At 41.4% G+C, this 20,299-nt stretch overlaps 1 protein-coding gene across 1 annotated transcript in view; it reads right to left on the bottom strand.

Annotated features, from left to right (window-relative positions):
- The window catches only part of LOC308060801 (uncharacterized protein), a 68,858-nt gene that overhangs the window by 24,734 nt on the left and 23,825 nt on the right, over nt 1-20,299 (bottom strand). Inside the window, exons 5-6 of the mRNA XM_080379939.1 lie at nt 3,466-3,577; nt 91-1,757 (exon numbers count right to left, since the gene is read on the bottom strand). Of these exons, the coding sequence (XP_080236065.1) occupies nt 3,572-3,577 (6 nt within the window). The 3' untranslated portion in view covers nt 91-1,757; nt 3,466-3,571. The remainder of the gene's footprint in view (nt 1-90; nt 1,758-3,465; nt 3,578-20,299) is intronic.

Genomic DNA, 20,299 nt, shown 5'->3' with positions numbered 1-20,299 from the left:
TCACAGAAAAAGAAATTTGGTTCACACGCTGGACAGTCAGAAGAACAAGGTACCAGAGCATGTCATGCTGTGCACTCAGCTTCATCTTACCCAGACAGGGCAAGAGGATGGAGCCAGCCAGTGCCCCGTTCCAAAAGGCTCTCACCACGCTGCATGGACCCAGTGACTTGGATTCATTAGCACAGCCCTCAGAAAAACCAGGCTGCAGAGTCAACATGCAGTATTGCTCAGTTGTGCAACTGCCCAGATCACTTGGGGGGAAAAAAAAAAGCCAATTATTTCAGATTAATTGTGGACTTAGCAGTCTGATTTTAAGCATTCGCACTGGAAAATGAACTGCAAAGTACAGCTGTAGGAAACAAGGCCCTTATAATCGAAGAAGTTAATTTGTTCATTTCAGCTGAGTAGTCATTGAAATGCCTATCTCATACAAATATTTGCCTGATATATTGATATACAAATATAATTTCAGTATATTAGATGAAACGCTAATTAGGTTAATAGCTATATTTGCTTTGAAAGGTCTCCCTTGCTGAAATCAATTAAAAGTGCATGATGAAATTTCATTAAGCTCTACAATATGTTTTTCCATCAAGTGCAAAATTACTATCTTCCAGCTATCTTATTATAACAGTGCATGATAGGACTCCCAAACAGATTCAGAAATCATTGTGCCAACACTGTTTTGTACTTCTTTATCAGTAAGCACGGATATGGGGGTTTTTTCCCCACCTCCTGAGGAAACATATTTGCCTTGCCTGTAAACAGCACTGAACTCATGAATGCAGAATTAAATTTACTGAGGAATATACCTGTGGTAATCTCAGCTTTGCACTGCCACGGAGGGTTCCCTTGTACAAAGCTGAGGGGCTCAGAAGCCAGAGAATATACATGCCTCCTTCCCCAGAACAATCACTAAATTTGTGGCTGGGCAGAGGAGGGTTGTGAAAGGAGGCAAACGGACGCACAAAGAGAGGAGACCTGGAAATGCCATTCCTAGAGCCAAGGACAGTGACAACAGTTGCACACAGACAACGATCTGTGGCCATCCCTCTGCCCGGCACTCTTCCCGTCTCACTTCCGCGAGCCTCAGTCTAAACTACCCAACTGGTTTGTCGCAATCACATGGTTTGAGAAACTACATCAGCTCTTTGCTCTCGAGCTTCCTCCTGGGTCTTGTCCCTCTGTTTCTTCAGATTGCAAACACACAGATACTGCAGTGGTGAGCACAGAACAAAACCTTTCAATAAGCTAGACCAGCCCTGCTGAACAGCTACAAGTTTCATTCTAGGCTTATACACCTAGGGGAACGAGGTCCCAATCCCAGGTATTCTGTGCTTCCGTAATAATTTTTCCTGCTATTACTCTGGCTGTCTCCAATGCCTGACACCCAGAAAGGGTTCTCCTACCCCAATAGGGTAGGAAAAGACAGACACAAAAGGAGTGCCAGCAGAAATGTGGCCCAGAGATGCTGAAAGAGGTACACCTGTGCTACAGATGCCTGCTCTTCCTGAGAAGAGGCAACAGAAAGCACCTGGTAAAAGCAGGATCCTTACGAACATAAAGGGGGCAAAGTGAGGTAAGACAGCTGAAGAGTTCTGGAATCAAGAGTCTAATCACACCACTGAAATGCGAGGAGCTGCTTTGCATGGGAAAAATTAAGCAGGTGCCTTAGTACTTACTCTGAAGAATCGATGCATGCTGTAAGTTTGCAGTTCTCAGCTCATACATGGAATAGAACCACTAAGTGAGAGACCCTAAAAAGAAGCCAAGTATTTTACTAGGGACACAAAAATATATTTAATGTATTTTTCTAATATAAACAAGAACTTGCCCTTTTATAAAGCCAGCAAAATATAAGTTAGGTTTTTCAGATAGTATATGTATTTTCCCAGTGGGAAAAACTTCACTACTTGTTTTATTCCATCAACGGCACTACCACCCACTTAAGTCTGTCCATGTGTTGGTGTGGAAGAGTGCCGCGTCTTCCTGCAACACTCATGTCAGAATTAAAATACCTTGCATTGTAGACACATTAGGAGTGCTTTATCATGCTCAGCTGTTGCACGCAGTAGGTCATTATGATTGGGTAACTGAGCCATTAAGCTCTACAATAAGCCCACGCGGAATCCTAAAAAGGGAGCCATATATAGGCTATGGAGCTGTTGAGTAAGAGATTTACTGTGCTCTACATAATTAATTTTGCCTTCTATCTTTCCTGCATTTTTAGCAAAGCCGCTAGCTGAACACACTGAATAATTATATCCCTGGTGCAATTTCATCAGGCATCTTCCACGTCAGTGAAGCCCTATTGTGTTCACACTGTTCATGCCCTTGCCCCACAGCACAACTGAAAATCCTTCAGCCTAGGTACATGGGAAAAATACAGAGGGTTTTTTTTCTCCACAGCTGAGGTTCCTGGTTACCCTGGACCAGGGTTAGGCATTGCAACAGAGTGCATCCTCTACCACCCATGTTCCCAGTTGCCCACTTTCTCACTCCCAGGTAGTATGGAAGAAGCAGCTTTTGGATAAGAACATGGGGGGGAGCAGCCAAGAAAGAAAAAAAAAAAAAAAAAAGAGGGGAAGGAAATAAATAGTAAATGAGTGAAAAAATGAGTGAAAGAATGGGAGACTGGGGCCATTTTGAGCAAACAGACTGGAGTTGGAAGCCAGTAAAGAAGGCCTCACCAGAATCAGGTTAGCTGGGAGAAGGAATACACTACACCAAAGACAAGGGAAGAGGAGAGCTCACGGCCCCTGGTCAGAGGCCAGAAAGAGGAGCCAGGCAGTGGTGTAGAAAGGGAGGAGATGTGGGATATTATTCTAGCCCTACTGGGAGACCAGAACACATGCGTGCCACAGTGGCAAAAGCCAGGATATGGAATTACCCTGAATTAGCTGCATGGGGGTATCATTCTAGTGTCACATTATAGCATTTTTGTTTCTCTATTTTACCTCAAAATACAAACCAACTTTTTGCCATTATTATTTATGTTTAAAAAAAATTCAGTTGACAAAGTCAAGGTTAAAGACCTTAAAAAACTAGGAGCACAATTTTAATCTGTCCCGCTTGTACACTAGCCATACTAATATAACCTGTATTAAGATGACTACTTGCTATTCTTTTTTCCTACTTGTTTTTGTATGCATGTGTTTTCTTTCATGGCTGTGGTATGAATCTTTCCAGCACACGTCTTTAATTCATAAATATTAGGCAGGGCTGTTTCTTCCCTCACTGATGAATGCATTTGAAAAAAATACATGTAATTGAAGTTGTTAATATTCATTACCAGTGTCATCCAGGGCTCTAGACTGCAGCTCAGACTCATGTACACCTGCTACTTACAGTTTCTCAGAGACCATTTTTTAATGGGATCCTTCCTCTGTTGAAAGATTGACCAACTATCACAACAAGTAAATCCGTTTAAACTTCATCGTATTGAATGACATATTTTGGACCTACCTGGAGACCTTGGAAGACTTCAAAGAAGTAGAGGAATGAAGAGGACAGCAGGGCTACTCATAGGCTTTTTGCAGCTTGCAATGGGTACTTAGAGCTGTGCTTTTACCTAAAACTGAAAGAAAAAACAAAGATAGGCCTGTATAAATGGAGAATCTTACGAGTTTCATGGTTTTAAGCCTAACTAACCAAAAAGCAAACTCATAGCTTCACTAGGAAGAAAAGAGATGAGAATGCTATGAAGTGAAGCATGAAGCCCAGTACAAATTGTGTGACTGCATCCATTATATAAGCAAAAAATGATATTCTATTAGAGAGAAAGCATGGTTTATATAAGGGACAGGGGCTCTGTCTGACAAAAACACTTACACACGTTAGCAAGAGGGCTATTCAGACAAATGGGAGCCATAGACCTAATCAACTAAAAACACTGAAATGTAGCAACCTATACTATTTTCATTACCCATAACCTTGTAGGGGAACAAAAAAAAAATCCCAAAAAAAACCCTACAAAAGCCCACAACCTCTTGGGGACTGACGTTCCACTGACATTACCCACCACTGAAGGGAAATTTTGGTCACCACCAGCAATCCACTGGATACTGACAAAGGGAGACAGCTGGGGAAGCGTTGGCTGAATTTATCACCAAAATATATCTTCTACAAGGCTTAAGCAAGTAAACAGATAAATCAGGTCTTGGGCAAATAAACACCTCATCATTTGTCATCTCCATTTGTCAGCAGTTTGCTTTGTGTTTCTCTCACATGCTTTTACATAACTCAGATAACTGACGCATATTAAGAAGCTTGTATGTATTCTAGACTTATGACCCATTTATTTCTTTTCTAGGCACTAATTTCCCCCAACTGTGCATCAAACTCAACAGCTCCCCAGCAGCCTCTGTATAGATTTTGTTTCAGTATTGATTACAAAAGGACAAAAGCGGAACTTGACTTGAGGAGGAACCAGGAAGATTAAATTCCCTTCACAAGTTTATTTGGAATGGAGACTTATTTAAAGTACTCAGGAAGAGAATGGAGTGGAAAAGAAATCCTGCAGGGTATGGTTGCTCAGAGCTTTTGATAGGTGAAAAAAAAAAATGTATAAATCAGTAACAGCTTTCCAAATATGGATGAATAGTCTATTAAAAGTAGTAGTCCTCCACTTCTTGGGATGCTGAAGAGCCTTCACCTTTATGTTGCAAATCAGTCCTGATTTCAGCAACTGATAGCCACAATTGGTTTGGTCCCATGTGACCTCAGACTGCAAACAGGCAAAAACTCTGGGGACCTTTACAAGTTAAGTTTGTCTGAATACACCCCAAGGAGCGAAGGGGATGAGTCCCCCCACTTCTGTGGAAAGAGCTCTAGCACCCCACAGAGTAAGGACAAAAGCAGGGGACACGGTGGTCCTTCAGCAGCCTGGTTCAGCCCAGGGATAATGACAGGCAGTAAAAGGACCCTTGGATGACATAGCTAGAGGAGAACGTTCAACATAATGGGCCACATAAAAGATGATCACAGCAACATTTCTCAAACTGCTAATTGTCATCACAAGTTATCAACAATAACTGCACTTCAGGAATTTTCTTCACAATCCTTTTCAAACTCCTCCAAATCAATCTTCCTGGCACGTCCCCAAATGTTCTTTCCAAAAGCATACCAGCTGCTAAAAAAATTATAAAAATAGTTCATCTGAGCCAAGAAAAAGTCCATCCAGACCTTAGTCCGTCTTAGATAATGGTCAACAGGTACAAGAGGAAGACTTGGTGATACAGTTGGAAGACTGTCACTGCTGATTAATCCAGCTAATATGATCGAGCAAGCAGGGCTCTGTCTTATTGGGTGAAATGCCTGAAGCACAACAGGCAAAATGAGTTTCACCCTCAAATTCCAGGAAAGCATTGTGCACATGCTCTGCGTGGGAAGGCTGTCTTCACATGGCCCATATGACTGAGTAGAGTAAAAATGTCCCAAGTCTCCCCCTGGTGTAATTGCATCGCACCCAGTGGGGTTACACCAGAAACAAACTGGCTTACAAACCTAATGGTCCTCCATGAAGGAATAGTCAATAGGGTGGTAGAAAGAAAGGGATAGGGAGAGAAGAGCTGAAACTGAAGTGATGCTTTTTGTCCAGATCCATGCTCTGACACCTCAGGCCTGATTCAGCTCTTGTACCCATTAACCTCACATCACTGTAACCCCAATGACATTAGTAAATTCATCCTGAGTAAGCTAAATGTAAGACCTGTGACAGATGTGACTGACCACCCAAAGCTGGCAACATCTGAGCCTTTTATTTATTTCACATAAAGCACCACGTAGGAGCTCATCTAAAGCCCTAATAGCACAAATGGCACAGCTGCCAATGACCTGAAAAAATGGCATTTCAAAGCAGCAACTTCCTCAACTTTATTATTAATCTGATGAGTTATCTACCTTTAGATTAGGTTGTTCCAAAATAGTGCTTCAATACCTATGAGTAACTGTGCCACTGATGAATAAACACCTTTCAGGGGTTGGGGGAGGAATCCATAAAGCATCTCTATATTTCACAGGATACCCTCCTGGGCAAATGTTCACAGATGAGCAGTTAGGTTGGGTGTTCTGTGTCTTTACCCCTCAAAAAAAAAAAATCAATATATTCAGTTGTAAACTACCAGCTACCAACATTTCTCACAAACCACCATATAAATCTTCTCAGCTGACCTTCTCAATTGGAAAGGTTAAATGCTGCTAATAGCTCCAAGACTTCCTTGGCTTTTTCCCATCTTGGAGGTCTTGCCACAAGACACTCCGGATTTTTTTGTTAGCCTCCTGTTGCATCTGGATGAGATGCTGGCACTAGATGAACAACAGAGGAATGACACAAACAATGAAACAAAATAGAAGCATCTCTTCCAAAAAGCCTTTCAAATATAATCCAGTGAAAAGAGCTCAGTAGAAAGTCAACAATAATATTCATTCATACACTCCCCCAAAGACATACATGGAACATAAAGCTGGGGGGGGGGGGGGGGGGGGGTGTTGGTTTGGTGTTTGTGCTTTTTTTAAAGCGTGTAGTATAACGCACGCACACACTAACAGGAACTGCTTTGTCTGATTTGGCGCTTGACTGTGCATTCCTGCTCTGTGGATTGCATACGGGAATAAAAATGACAAATGCAGAAAACAAGCAGTGCTCTGACTTCTGCAACTCTTTGCTGTAAAAAGACAAAAATGGTACTCCAGTGAACTGCAGGTTTTAAGGCTGTCATGGCTGCTAGGTAAATCAAAAAGTAAAGAGAGGAATCCTACCTTACCCATTTCGTCAGCCAGGAGAGCTGTCTGGCAATGCTGCATCACCTGACACAGAATTTTGTCCCAAATTCATCAGTGAGAGACAAAGCTCCATGGTACTCGGGAGAACAGTTGTACCTAAAGGGCACCTCAAAGCTACAGGTCTATAAGTAAACTGAAGCACGAATTACGCTTCTCTTTTCGGTATGTTATCCCAACCACATTCAGTAAACAAATACCAGCACATCTTGAAATCTCTAACCAAATGCAGTCCGACAGGCCTATAAGACATGGGTTAATGAACTGGCCAACTATAAGATGATGTCTAACTTTAATTTCACATCAGGCTAACATCTGCACATCAGTGGGCATGTTGATGGTAAACACAAACTTCTTAGCAGAGATACTGATGATTAATTCTTTATTCCCACTAAATTAAGAAAGATCCCTGACGCAGTTGAATAGTACACTCATTAGACAAGTATAATAGATATGCTGCAGCGGTAAGATGAAGGAATAATTATCCTCATTTGGTCAAGATTATTTGAATATCTTGCCTTTAGAGAGTAAAGAAGCCTAAGGGAATTTGGTCCCAAATCCCACATCTAAATTCTTTAGACTTATTTTAAAATCTAGTTCATGAACCTTGGAGTAAGACTCCTAAATGTCTTTTGAGACACCTGTCTGAGTGTCTGAGGGCTTAGTACCCAGCCACTTTGTGGATGCTCAGCATACCTGAGCAAAACTGGCCGCCCAAATAAGGAAAATGTGGAGGACACAGTCAACAGTGATTCACTGGGTTGACATTCTCCCTATTGTTCTTTGAGTCCTCACAGAAGGGGGTGGAGGATTAAGGAACTAATAGGCATAAAGTCAATGAGCTGATTTATGAGCAACATAACTGATGAAGCTGAGTTACCTGCAGATGTATGCCCTACATCCCCCGATTACAACTACTTTCCTTTGTAATCTTGGTACTTCTCAGTTCCCTTCCACGAGCTGATCTGTCAGCCTGCTCGAGCAATGGGGCACACTGCATCTGGTTTGGTCCTACGTGTGCTGACTAGTCAGGGGGCTTCGGTGTTGGGCTGGGTAAGGGGCGGATCGTTAACGCTAGTCCTTCACTTCAATAGGAGGGAATAGAGCATTATAATAGGAACAAGGCATTAACAGGAGTCCTTTTCCACCCAGCCACTGACAGTCATTAAAACTGTAGACACCTAAAATCTTCTTGTCTTTCACTCCACGACTCTATCCCCTATCCAATTTGACCAAGGATTTAAAAAATTATATAGAGGGAATAAAGATAAGCCTTTTGTCATAAAGTCTTGATTCCTAGGAACCAGGCATTGTGTAAGCTGAAGAAGCAGTATTGTGGAATGGACAAAAAAAAAACAAAGTCAAAGGGCCATTCAGAGAAGCCCATTTTCCTGTTCTTAAAGCTAATTTGATTAGTTGCCCTAGAGGTAGGGTTGGTTACTTACTGTCAATAAAAATTATCATAAATACTTTTCATTTTTAAGTCTCTAAGTTAATTCAGTGCCATCTGAGCCACCCCCACAAAGAACATGGATTCTGGCAACAAGGGTTTCTTGTTGCCAACTCCCTGCCAAGTGTTACAGAAAAAAATGCAGTTCTTTTCTGCCTGAGCATCATGCACAGCACATTCCAGATGGCAAGGGAAGAAATGGAGAAGACCTAGTCAGCAAGGATTTAACTGGGGAAAGTGCTTTGCACCCACAAATTTGTCAGGATCCAACAGGAGCCGCACCACCCATCAGAAACTCCACAGATCAAGTTTCTTTAAAAGAAACTTGAGACTATCTTGCTAGAATATCTCCTATGGAAAGTACAAAAATGGAAGGTGACAAACAGGAATTTTAGCAATCAGCAGCAGAAAGATACTTTAAGGATTTCATTTATTACCTTCTGGGGTTTTTTTATCTATACAGTGTCCAGCACAATGTGATCCGGAATGCTACTCAGTATTTCTAGATACTACTGTATTACATGCAGCATATACATCATCAGGGAAGAGCACAGAATGGCTACACTCTAAGACCATCAAAGCATACAGCCACCTCCACCAGAGTACGAAGTTCTCCTTCAGTTTGTCAGATTATGGGCGTTTGCATTACACTCGTGAACCTTTGTGGCAAGAAATGTTTCCTACACCTAGCAATGTTGTTGCAATGGCAAATCTTGACTTAATCCTGCCCCTGATGCCCACAACCTCAGGTAGAAGCTCTGAAGGCTGAAATAAGCTTAGTGTGTTTTCAAGCATCTAGTTCACCACAGTTTGGATGCTCTGTCTCTCTGTATTACCTGCTGGCTGTCCTAATAAGAAGTAATGCAATGTTGGCTAGATGTTTTCCACTATTCCAATGCCAGCAATGAAATGCAGAGACAACTTTAAGAAAAGTCAACACAAAGATGGTTTTGATTCCTAGCTGCAGAGTATGGGTAAGAGGAGAGAAAGGCTTTTATATTTTCATTGCAACCATCCAATCTTGTGGCTGAATTCCCAACACAGAATTAAGTCACTTGAACGGCCAATAAAGTTACTGCTACTCCAGCATATAAGCACCATTGGAGCATAAAGGCTGTGACTATCTTCTCTGTATCTCCTGAAATGCTCCACACATATGGAATATATATCTACATCCATCTGTGCAGGAATAATTTTTCATTAGCCAACTTCACATTGTCTTTCACAGTGCCATGAGGTGACAAAACTGGAAGAGAGAACAGTGCCTAATGTTGGTAATCCCTAGCAAAAGTATCAAGAAACAAAATCTGATCAGCCTGTTATATTAAACAACTCAAGGATAAGATTTATTCAAGTGACACGGCTATAAAACACAAGACAGTAAAATACAATAGATAATTTGCCTTAGAGTCTGACAGGGTACTCACTACAGTCATGGATGTGAAGATATATGCTACTGATGGATTTAAGAAAGGGATGAATCATTCTATGGATGGGACCTCCAGGGGGTATTTAAGCTTCTTATCCAAGAGTGTAAAGCCATCTTTCCCCCCCCTCCCCCCCAAAAAAAAAGCTTAGGAAGAGCTATTCCTCATGTCCACAGCCATGAACAATTACATTGCACATTATTTCCCTTATACCCAGCAACATTTGAACCAGTATTCCCTGCACATTCAGTGACCAGGGTGGAGGGGAAAGCACAGGACAAAGCACTGGCAAAGTCAACCACAGCAGAGGTAGAAGCGTGGAGGATTGAACCGGTGGGACTTCAGCCATCTGTGAACCACAGTGCCTTAAATTTAGCTACAAGCAGGATACCAGGCTTGAAATCTTAATGATCTGCATTGACGTGGCAGATCTCACATTGCTAGAGAAAACAAAGAGCAGGGCAGAGCTCCTTGAGGCAAAATGGGAATTCTCAACAACAGCAAATCCACCCTCATCCAAAAGAAAGTTTCCATGTCCTATGGAGCTCTCACTTTCCCCAGAAGTAGCTGGCCACTCAGCTGGGGACCTTAGAAGACAAGAATTGCACATTGTGTAACTGTTGAAATTTCATTATACCATTAGAGCTGATGACAGAATTCACAATTTATTATAGGGCTAGGAAACCAATACAAGCTTTCTGTTATGAACAAAGCTAAAATCAGGCTGGAGCTTTTCCCAGAGTATGGGATGAACAAGAGGAGCCTGAAGCTGAGTTGTCACCACCTTCAAATACAGATGACTTAATTAAAATAAAAAATAATATATCTGATTTGACTGTTTTCCTCCCTTACCCCAAAGTCAGCACATTGGAAAGTGAACACAATTTATCTTACTGAAGAAGCACATGTCCAGGTGAATCTAAGGGAGGGGCTGGGCTGGAGACATTTGTAATGAACCCCTCTTTGCACAAGTTGGGAGCCTACTTCCTCCTTTATGCTCTGACTGCTCTCTGCTGCACTGGGATTAAGCAGAAGCCTTCAGTTGGGTGTGGGTGTAAATACCATTTATTCCCTCACTGATGTTCCTCTATGCTGCCACAGCAGCGCAAGTTGCTTTACTGTTGGTCCATAGCAGTAAAACAGCAGAAGTACACCAGCCAGGCATGAGGATCGGTCCCAGCAAGGATACAGTTACACCAGTATCAGGGCATCTCACACTAGCAGAACTTATTTCACTCCCTCAAACAGAATAAGATATCCCTGGAGAAGCACTTTCATCTCTGAACAGATCTGTCCACCCCGTGTATACTATGCACCCCACAGAGGGCAACCTCAAAGCCCTCTTCAAAACCAGCTTCATGACCATACAAGCAGCGAACCAGTACATAAAGGTGCTGACACAGCTGAAACACGTAGTCCTGAGCATGCCTGGACACATAAAGGAGGTTGGCGGACTGTCAGACATGTCTGGCAGGCTGTCCACAAACCAGTCCTGTGGACACAAGATGAGCAGTAGATACATGCTGCTACAATTAAGATGGTGTAAAGGCAAAACTGTAAAAATCAGTTAGGACTAGGCAATGCATAAATCATGGATCAGCCCTACAAATTTTAAGCGCAACTGATTCTGCAAACAACCCTGAATTACACCTTCTTATGGGAAATACAGTTACCCAATGCAGATAACCTATTTCTTTAGGGTCCCTGAAATCACCAAAGTCCCTCTTTGAGCCCTCAGAGCCATGCCTAAAAGACTCACACTGGCCCTAAGCAGGGCAAAAGAGTCACGCTATTGCAAAAGATATTTTTCATTTTCTCTTCAACATCCTGCTCCTGGACCTAGCACAACCCAGTTTTGTAACAGGCAAATTAAAAGGCCCGCACAAAGCACACTGACTCCTCACGTTCTAAAAATAATAATAAAAAAAATAACCAAACACACTTTTATTTATATAGTGTAGAGATGCCATACGAACTGACAGTTAAGACAAAACCACTCATCAAGTTAATGAATTTTTTCCTTTCTGTGAAGCATCTACAAGATGAAATCCCATCTGAATCTCAGTTGCACAGCCTTGCCTTATTTAAACAATTCAGCTTCTTTTGTCTCTTATTTATACTGCACATTGTGCGTCATTCTGGGTTGTTTCACTGCCTATTGCACAATTACAAGTGTTCAAACATACAGAAGGCAAGAATAGCTCAGCTTGTTTCGGTTGCCTTACAATCAATACCTCTGCCTCAGGCACCAAAGAATGTATGAGAAAATGAGTTTTCTGTTTTTATAAACTTTGTCTATCTTCAAGCTCGCTTTGATCCATTCTTCTACACAAATGAATAGGGTGGAGCCATTACAGAACAAGTAGAGACAACAACAACGTTCTGTTAGACTGAATCTCAACAGAGGTGACCACACCAAAGGCCACTTTCCTAATGATCACGCTTTTATTCTCCAATTCATTTGGAATCTTTATTCTCCCTTCCTGAATTGAACAAACGCAAGCTTTGTGATATCTGTTCCTTTTCATTTCGTGGCAGTGATGTTGTTTTGGTTTTTGGTTTGTTTCTTTTTTGCTTTGATCTGATCCAGTATGCAACGTTGTGAAGGTACTCTCTGCTAAAATAGGAAAAACTATGCAGTTTATGATTGCTGGAAGTGAAAACTATTTGTGGGGGTAGTTTTTGATAACATGGTAATTCAGACCATATCCTTACCCAAAACAAATGGGAGAGAAACAGCGTATTACAATGCTGAAAAACTGTTTGAGCAGTTTCACCACAAAAGGCTGTGGTTTACATAAATGAGGATTTACAAGCCTAAGGAAGAACTGCAGACCTTATAAAGGTAACACAACATTTTTTGAGCAGTTTAGCTCCCTTTCAGTCCAACCAGAAAAGTAGTTACATCTCCAGTGTGCCAACTCTTTTGGAAAAACCGTTTTTATCAACTCTGCAGATTTGGAAAAGTCTCCCTTAAAAATCAAAGCTTATTTTGATCACCTTTTGGCCGAGATAACAAGAGTTTGCCAGAATATGTACAAAGAGCAAAACATCAAGGAAAACCATAAAGAGGTGGTACAGAATTCCTTTATGCCACAAGATATTTCAAACACAGATCTCAGCCTTTGCCCTACGTCTAAACGTCAACACAGAAGGCTTCCCCACACCTCATCATCATCCTCCAGCAAAAGGGAGTTTAAATTCTAACAGGCAGCCATATCGTTAATCCAGTTACAACTGGCTCTGAGAAATACCTTTCGATTCAGTCCGCGCCAGCACCACTGAGCACACTGCTGCCCGTGTCCCCTCACTGAGGCCTCTCCTACAGTTCACTTGGAGCTTTGTCTTTCTCCCATCGATGCCATAGAAAATCTCCCTCAGGATGGCCAGGAGGGCTTGTCATGTAAAGAAATCTAAGGAATTGTGGGTTTAGTAGGTATTTTTTGCTCTCTTGCCTCTTTCCAATGTCACTGGGGTATGTTGCATTTTTTAATGGAGCATAACTGTTGTGTTTGGTTGTATTTTGTGAAATTACCAAAGGCTTTCACATGCAAGAATCCTAAAACACATTCATGTTTTATTATTATTATTAATAATGCCACTGGATCGAGAGCCGTCTAGGCTTTACATATGGCCCCAGCTAACTTGAGCCACCCAGGCTGGATGATTTTTGTCTATTTGTCTACAATGCCAGGAGGTGGTAGTCTCTCCACTGTTAAATTTGTACCTGAATATTCCTGACTATGTAGCTTGGACAAGAAGTATCACCATAATTGCCTATATATTATCAGTGTGCAGGTCATTTAAAGACCTATTTCTAATCCAAGGTCTTAATTCAAGGGAATGGAAAGCTACCTTTCCAAGGATGTAAGGTATATTCATATGCTTGTTACTGTCAATGTGCATTCACATCTGACTACTTATAAGCTCACACACGATATGGTATTAAAGAAGATCCAACCTTCAAAAGCAACTCTTGGGTTAAGAGGAGCAAACAGAAAAGAACTAGCAGGCTATTTGTTGATGAAATTGTGCTATATTTCAAATACATTTGTTGATTATAGTTATCAAAGGCTCATGCAAACACACACACGCTCCTGGTGGCTGTTCGCTAATTTGGAAATGTAAGAATTACTAGAAAAAAGGGAGTTTGAGCCTTTACCACAACTGGATGCAAGCTAGTGTGGGTCAAATAGTTTAGGGAAAAAAAAAATTTCAGATCAAGTCCAGAATGCTGACTTCAGCTCACCAATGATTTGTGAGATCATGTTACTCTTTTCCCTTCCTAAGCGTATTTGTACAACTGCCAAGTATTTGTAAAAAGGTTTCATGAATTTTCACATGAACGACAGTTTCTCAGAAAATTTCTGCCAGAACTGTCTCATTTACTATTCATTGTTATCCTAAAATTTAAAAAAAAAAAAAAAGAAAAAGAAAAGAAAAAAAAAGAGAGAGAGAAAAAGAGGTTCAAGCATCAAAAGTGCTGTGAGCCAGCAGGTAATGAAAAGAGCAATAGTTTGAACAGGACCTTCATTAATGGTCTATATTCTGACAGCTAGCACGGGGAGTTGGGGGGAGGGGGGGGGGAGCAGGAACAGGGTAGATTTAGGAGTGTTTTGCTAAGAGAAAATGAGCTTATACTTCACTATCTCACCTGTAATTGCAGCCGATCTGGAATTTTGGTCAGATAACACTTCCAACAAGGAACCATAGTCCCTCCCTCTGAGCTACTGGAGCCCTAAGAGCACCTACACCACAGGAGACAGCTCTCCCTGGCTATGGGACAAGAGTGAATATATGAAGCAGGATTCATCTCAGATAACTTTGGACAACTACATTTCTAGACTGTGATTCATCTGACTTATTTAAGAGCCTGCTTTAGCATGAAATGAATGTCATTCTAGAAATGCCTCTTTCTGTACAGTAACAAAAATGGACCCCACAGTGACATACTCAGGTGGGGATGTCTACATCATAAGATTGGATGGTTGGTCAGTTGGATCCCAGACAGGTGAATGTGCTACAACTTCCTCGTCCCATTTCAGAACTTGAAAAAAATGCCGTTTTTTTACCAGGAACATAAAATTTTGAACGTTATTTTCTGGACCTTTTTGTTCTTGAGAATTGTAAATATTTGTTATTTTACTAAATGTAAATTTTCATGAGGAGAAAATATTCTTACAATTGTTCATCCAGCTGTGTTTTAAAGGCCCTTTAAAGGCTTCAGCTTATAAAATCAGTACAAATTTCTAGCTGCTGCAAATGAAGAAAGGTTTCTCCCAGATAGCACTAATATTTGGAACACAATCTCAATCTGCCTGCTTCCCAAGATCCCTCTGTACTGGGAATTAAAACACCTGGTGACACATTATCACATAATGATATATGGACAGGGCCAAAGATGCAGATTTAGACTTTGTTGTTTGGTTCTGTCTATATGAGTCTTCAATATTAAATATAGTGGGTAGCCAGTTCTCTGTTAAGATGTCGTTGGCTTCACTTTGGCTGCCTTCAGATACTGGTTTAAAAGAATTGGTAATGCCTTAACACAGCCAGGTAACTAGAACAGAATGCTAAACTCATAGCACCAGCTCAGTACAATTTTCAGTGGGCTCTGAGCTGAACATTACTGAACCAACCAAATTAAAAACATGATCATCCTGTGAAGACTGCCCAGAGACATGTCCATCTAGTAGTTCTTGCTGTGTTCACGTTTACTTCTGTCAACACGTGCTGCTAGAAGGACTCCACAGCATGTGTAGAAATGAGTCATGAGCAAATGTTAGCTTACACTGCTTTACATGGCCCAAATATTATGGTACAAATTCACCCATGGCATAATCATTTTGTTTACACAGTCCTAGAGGTAACTATACTGATCAGATACAGGACAAGAATATAAATCCAAAAAGGATCAAACTACCTGAATTCCACCAAAATCCAAGACCACGAATCCATAACCCCCATTTCAGCTGCTACTCGTATTCTACAGGTGCCTCTGTATAGGAACTTCAAGTTGTCAGGACACCTAAAGCTCTGCTTCGTGTGCCACAAAGCACCCTAGCCTTGACCTACCTAAACCAAGCAAAATCCAAAAGCTGGTCATTCCTCTGCTCCTCTCTCCTCATTGCCTTGATCCAACAAGAGCCTGCGGAGTCCCCGTCCCCACCGGGCACACGCAGCATGCACTTGCAGCTACTGTTTCCTCTCTAGACACAGCTGCCTGTATCACTCTTAGTTCAGCTTAGTTCAGACCATTCTGCTAGCACGGCAGAAACTTGCCTGCCACCACCACACCGCAGCCAGCCCCAAAGAGTTCAAACACACTTTATTGATCTGCCATGCAAACCCCCCAACCTCTGAAGTTCTCCTTTTCTCTCACTGGAGTGGTTTCACTGGCCAGAAGTGAAAGCCCTCACTTTCCTCTTACAAGGAGAAGGAATTCTTGAAGATGGGTTCCTACTCTATGCATGGCAAAGGTGTTTTGAATGAAACGGCTCTTGGAGAGAGAAGTCACTGTACTTCTTGGCAGCACTGTCTTATTCTTCATTTCTAGCCTAGTTCACCTTCAGCTCTCTTCAGTTCTTCAATTCCACAGCCGGGTCAATGTCTGCACTGCAGAGAGCAGATAGACACGTTATTTAGGAAACTCTCTGGGAGGTGAGTTTGAGCTCCCTCAGGCAAAAGCAATAACTGGAGTGAGATTTCCCACAACCTGGGGGAGTGCTGTAATCACTAGGCTCCGGTCCAAAAGGCCACCCCCACCTACTCTTCTGCCATGTTTTAGAAGGAGAGAGAGAGAAGCTCTGTTTTTGGAATAAAGGGTGTAACAGGTAGCTACGTGCTGGTAAAGATCCCACAGTATCCCCAGCGTTTCCTAAGAGAAAGGTGACTACCTGATCCTGATGTACCTCACTCTTCCCACATACCTGTATGGGGCCAAGGCACTTACCAGAGGTGTCTGCTTACCTTGGGCCAGCCACATAAAAGCTCGGCAATATAACACTCAGTGTTGCAGCATCAAAGTCCCACTTTGGATCTAGCCTGAGGGTGCTACGAGAGGTAATTTACAATGTCAGAACTTAAAACTGTATGTGATGCTCATTACTGTAACAACTGACTCTAGTCTAACAAAAGCAGCAATAGTTATGCCACAATAGTTATTGTTAAGCAATTTAATTGATCCAGACATTTATGCAGAGCCATTTACTTGCTGGGGCTCTAGGCAGAGGCTAAGCTACTCTTCTTTTCATTCCCACATTAGATGACTTATAATTTCTTAACTCAGCCTAAAGGCATGTCCCCAGGCTTTGGGGCCTTCAGCAGCTATTCTGGTTGCTCATCTCCAAAACTGACTCTGCATGTATATTGGTATATTGTGCTAGTCACCACAGACGACACCCTTTATTTTTGGATGCAAACACTTTACCTTAATTGTATATGCAAGTCATTGGTCTCTGAGGTTCGCCTTACTTCACCTCTAAAGACTGAGTGAGGTAATATGGTTTAGTGAACTCCAAAGATCTTTGTGAGGTACTTTGAAATGGTATGGTCTTCTGCCTTTATTTCACCGCCCCCCTCCATAGATCTATATGCAAAATCAGTGAATTCACAAGTCTAATAGGGATCACTAACACTAAACCCAGTTGAAGTTCTTTAATTCGCATTTTCCTCAGAAGAAATAGATGGCAAACAGTAGGCTGGTCTACTGGCCAGGCAGGAAAACCTGTTGACTTTCTCGAATAAACCCAAACAAAATTTAGTTTTTACATACCACTCCAAACTACTGAACTTGCTTCCTAATATCCGTCCTCTAAACTACCTACCTGTAACCTACATTAGGGTCAGTGGGGAGAGCAGGCATGCAGCATCAGGAAGGGTTGCTGTATTTCCAGGCAGAAGTCTGGCTGAGCTAAAGAGGTCTTCCTCTATTTAACACTGATTTTACAGTCACCACTGCTGTGCATAAAAAAGAATAGCCAATCGATGCATTACTCCAGTGAACTAACCAGGTGGACGAATGTATTTTCAAGAGTTGGGTACAAATTAAAACCTGGTGGCTTCAGATGAGACTCATGGGGCAAGGCAAAGGTCTTGATTACTTGAGCTATGCACTGACCAAGTACTAGGAGAGCTCACAGCCAAAGGAAGCAAGAGGCACCACCCCACATCCTGACTATTCATGGACCTCATACACCCGTTCAATTCCATTTATTGTCCCCTTCGGAGCAGCATGAGATTCTTCTATATCTGTACTTTATATGTACATGCAAATAGTTACATTGTGGTAATAATAATCAAATAATCTCTTAGACACTAAGTAGCATGTAAGAAACATTCTAACATCAATTGAAGTTTCTGTTGTGCAAGTTCCTAGCACCTCACTGGGCAGAAATTAACATCTTTAGACCCACTCTTCAGATACAGCATATTAGTGTCTCATGAAGTCAAACATGAGCAACTTAACACTTCTTTCCCTCTAAAATGAAATAGGACTTCTAGGTAGTTTTGTGGCTACGAGGAAACTCACCTCTTTTGTTGACCTAGTTAAACTGAATTGGTATCTTTCTACATTTAAACATTTTCTTGCTTTTAATAGCTCCTTACACAGACATACTAATCAAAAAATACATATAACTGAAAATCCGAAGTCACTTTCTCCCCTTTTTTGTTGATATAGTGGCAGAAGAACAGATGGCTGAAATTAAAGAACTGCTTGGAGATGTAGCAGAGCATGTTAGAGAAGGAAAGCAGACAGCATTTCTTTTTGAAAACCTTTCGTCTGAGCAAACCAATGAACAAACCCAGGTTACTGGGGTATTTCTTCCTCTAAGAAATAAAATCCAAGTTAGTGCCCACTAAAATCAAACCAGGCACTTGACTTACATGGGTAGAGCATCATGCTTTCCCTCCCCCAACCAAGGATCAGGTCGTTGCATTTCTGTAGCCCTTAAAAAATAACAGTCTAAAATAAATAATTTCCTTCCAGCAGCTATACTGAATCAAGTACATCCATGCTGTACATCACTTAATGTCAACCAGATTTATAGTTGGGGTGAATTAGATCCAGAATGTTTCATTTCCCATGTTCCTACCAAATAAGCCATATGCAAAGATGCATCGGCACAAAGGACAGCAAGTGAAAAGACTCTTCCAACCCTGTTGACTGATACCACATTCATCCTATTGTTAGTGATGACATATCTGAGTAGAAAAACAAAGACACATTACATGTATTATTAGAGAAAGTCTGAGATCATCACTGTGGATTGACAAATTCGTAATTTCCCTGCCTTTTCTCTCTTGCATCTTCTCATGACATGCCTCCTTCCATCTTTTTATTTAGCTGTGCTCTTGAACTTTCTCCTTACCTATGACTACTCCTGTGAATTCTTATTCAGTATAACATTCTGGTTACATCTGTAATGACCATATGATGTATTTATCTGGTCTGAGTTTTTTAAAATGATATTAAAGGTTGTACATATTCCCTGTACCAATTCAAAAGCAAAGCATGAGAAGTTAAAGAAAGCATGCTTGCCCATTTCCCACTCTCTCACATTACACTTAATCAAATTGTTTTCAAAATTTTAATAAAAATCAGCCCTAATTTTAATCAAACCTACCTCCCTCCTTTACCCTCTTGATTTCAGCCTCAAACAGGAGCACAAACTTATTTGCTTCGGCTCTCCTCCTACAGCCACTTTAACAGGTAATTTTTGCAGTGCTCCAAAATTCAGAGTGTATGTTGAGTTGAGGAAAGAATGCGCTAAAGGGACAAACGAATACTTGCACAACTGAATAAGGTCAGAGATAGCCAGCACCAAGAAAGGAGGAAGGGAAGTCTGGCCATCTTTTCAGAGAAATTTTTGAGATTACTTATGAAACAATTCATACATGTCCTCAGTTTCAATCTTTGAACCCCTAAGCCCACACACACTGGATTGAAACTCAGGAGTTTTGGCACTTCCGATAGTTCTGAAAGTAACTCCATAAGCAGATGGATGGTGCAAGAAGTCACTTACAGCAGCACGCATGCTTTCCTTGCTCTAAACAGTATATGGGACACAGAAGCAAATCAAACACAAAGTTTTTCATGTGAGCATCTGAGTGCATGAAAGTCCAATGGAAACTGGCTACTGTTTTCTGTGGAACAGAGGCAGAGGGAACTCAATTTAATATATTTACAAATCATGAGCTACCCATCAGTCCTCCTGGGTACAGAAAAAGCTGCTGACCTCAGAAGTATATGGGAAATTAAATCACTTGTTATTGATGAGTGCTGGGTGCCTAAAAACCAACGACATGTGCCTGATTCACTCAGGCCACCCAAAACAGAGGAACATTAAAGGAATAGTTGGTGCTACTGAAAAAGCTCTGAAATTCAAGCAACCCATGCAGCTCCAGGCTGACTGCTAAAGCTAATGCTCATTAAAACTATTTATACTACTTGCAACTATTACAGAGCAGACAGTGCAGGTGATTGCTCAAAAAAAGTCTGTCATCACTTGAGACAGTGACCAAAGAGACTTTTCTGTCTCCAGGATAATCACAGTAAAACTATGCAGAGGATGTGAAGCTGTATTGAGAAGGCAAAAGAGATACTGGAAAAGTCTTGACTTAGAACACACGAATCTTTCAC

Source organism: Falco punctatus (genome assembly GCF_963210335.1).
Source record: "Falco punctatus genome assembly, chromosome: 3".
In the NCBI taxonomy this organism is placed as follows: Eukaryota; Metazoa; Chordata; class Aves; order Falconiformes; family Falconidae; genus Falco; species Falco punctatus.
Note: the sequence above shows the minus strand (reverse complement) of the source record. Positions and strands in the feature narration are given on the sequence as shown.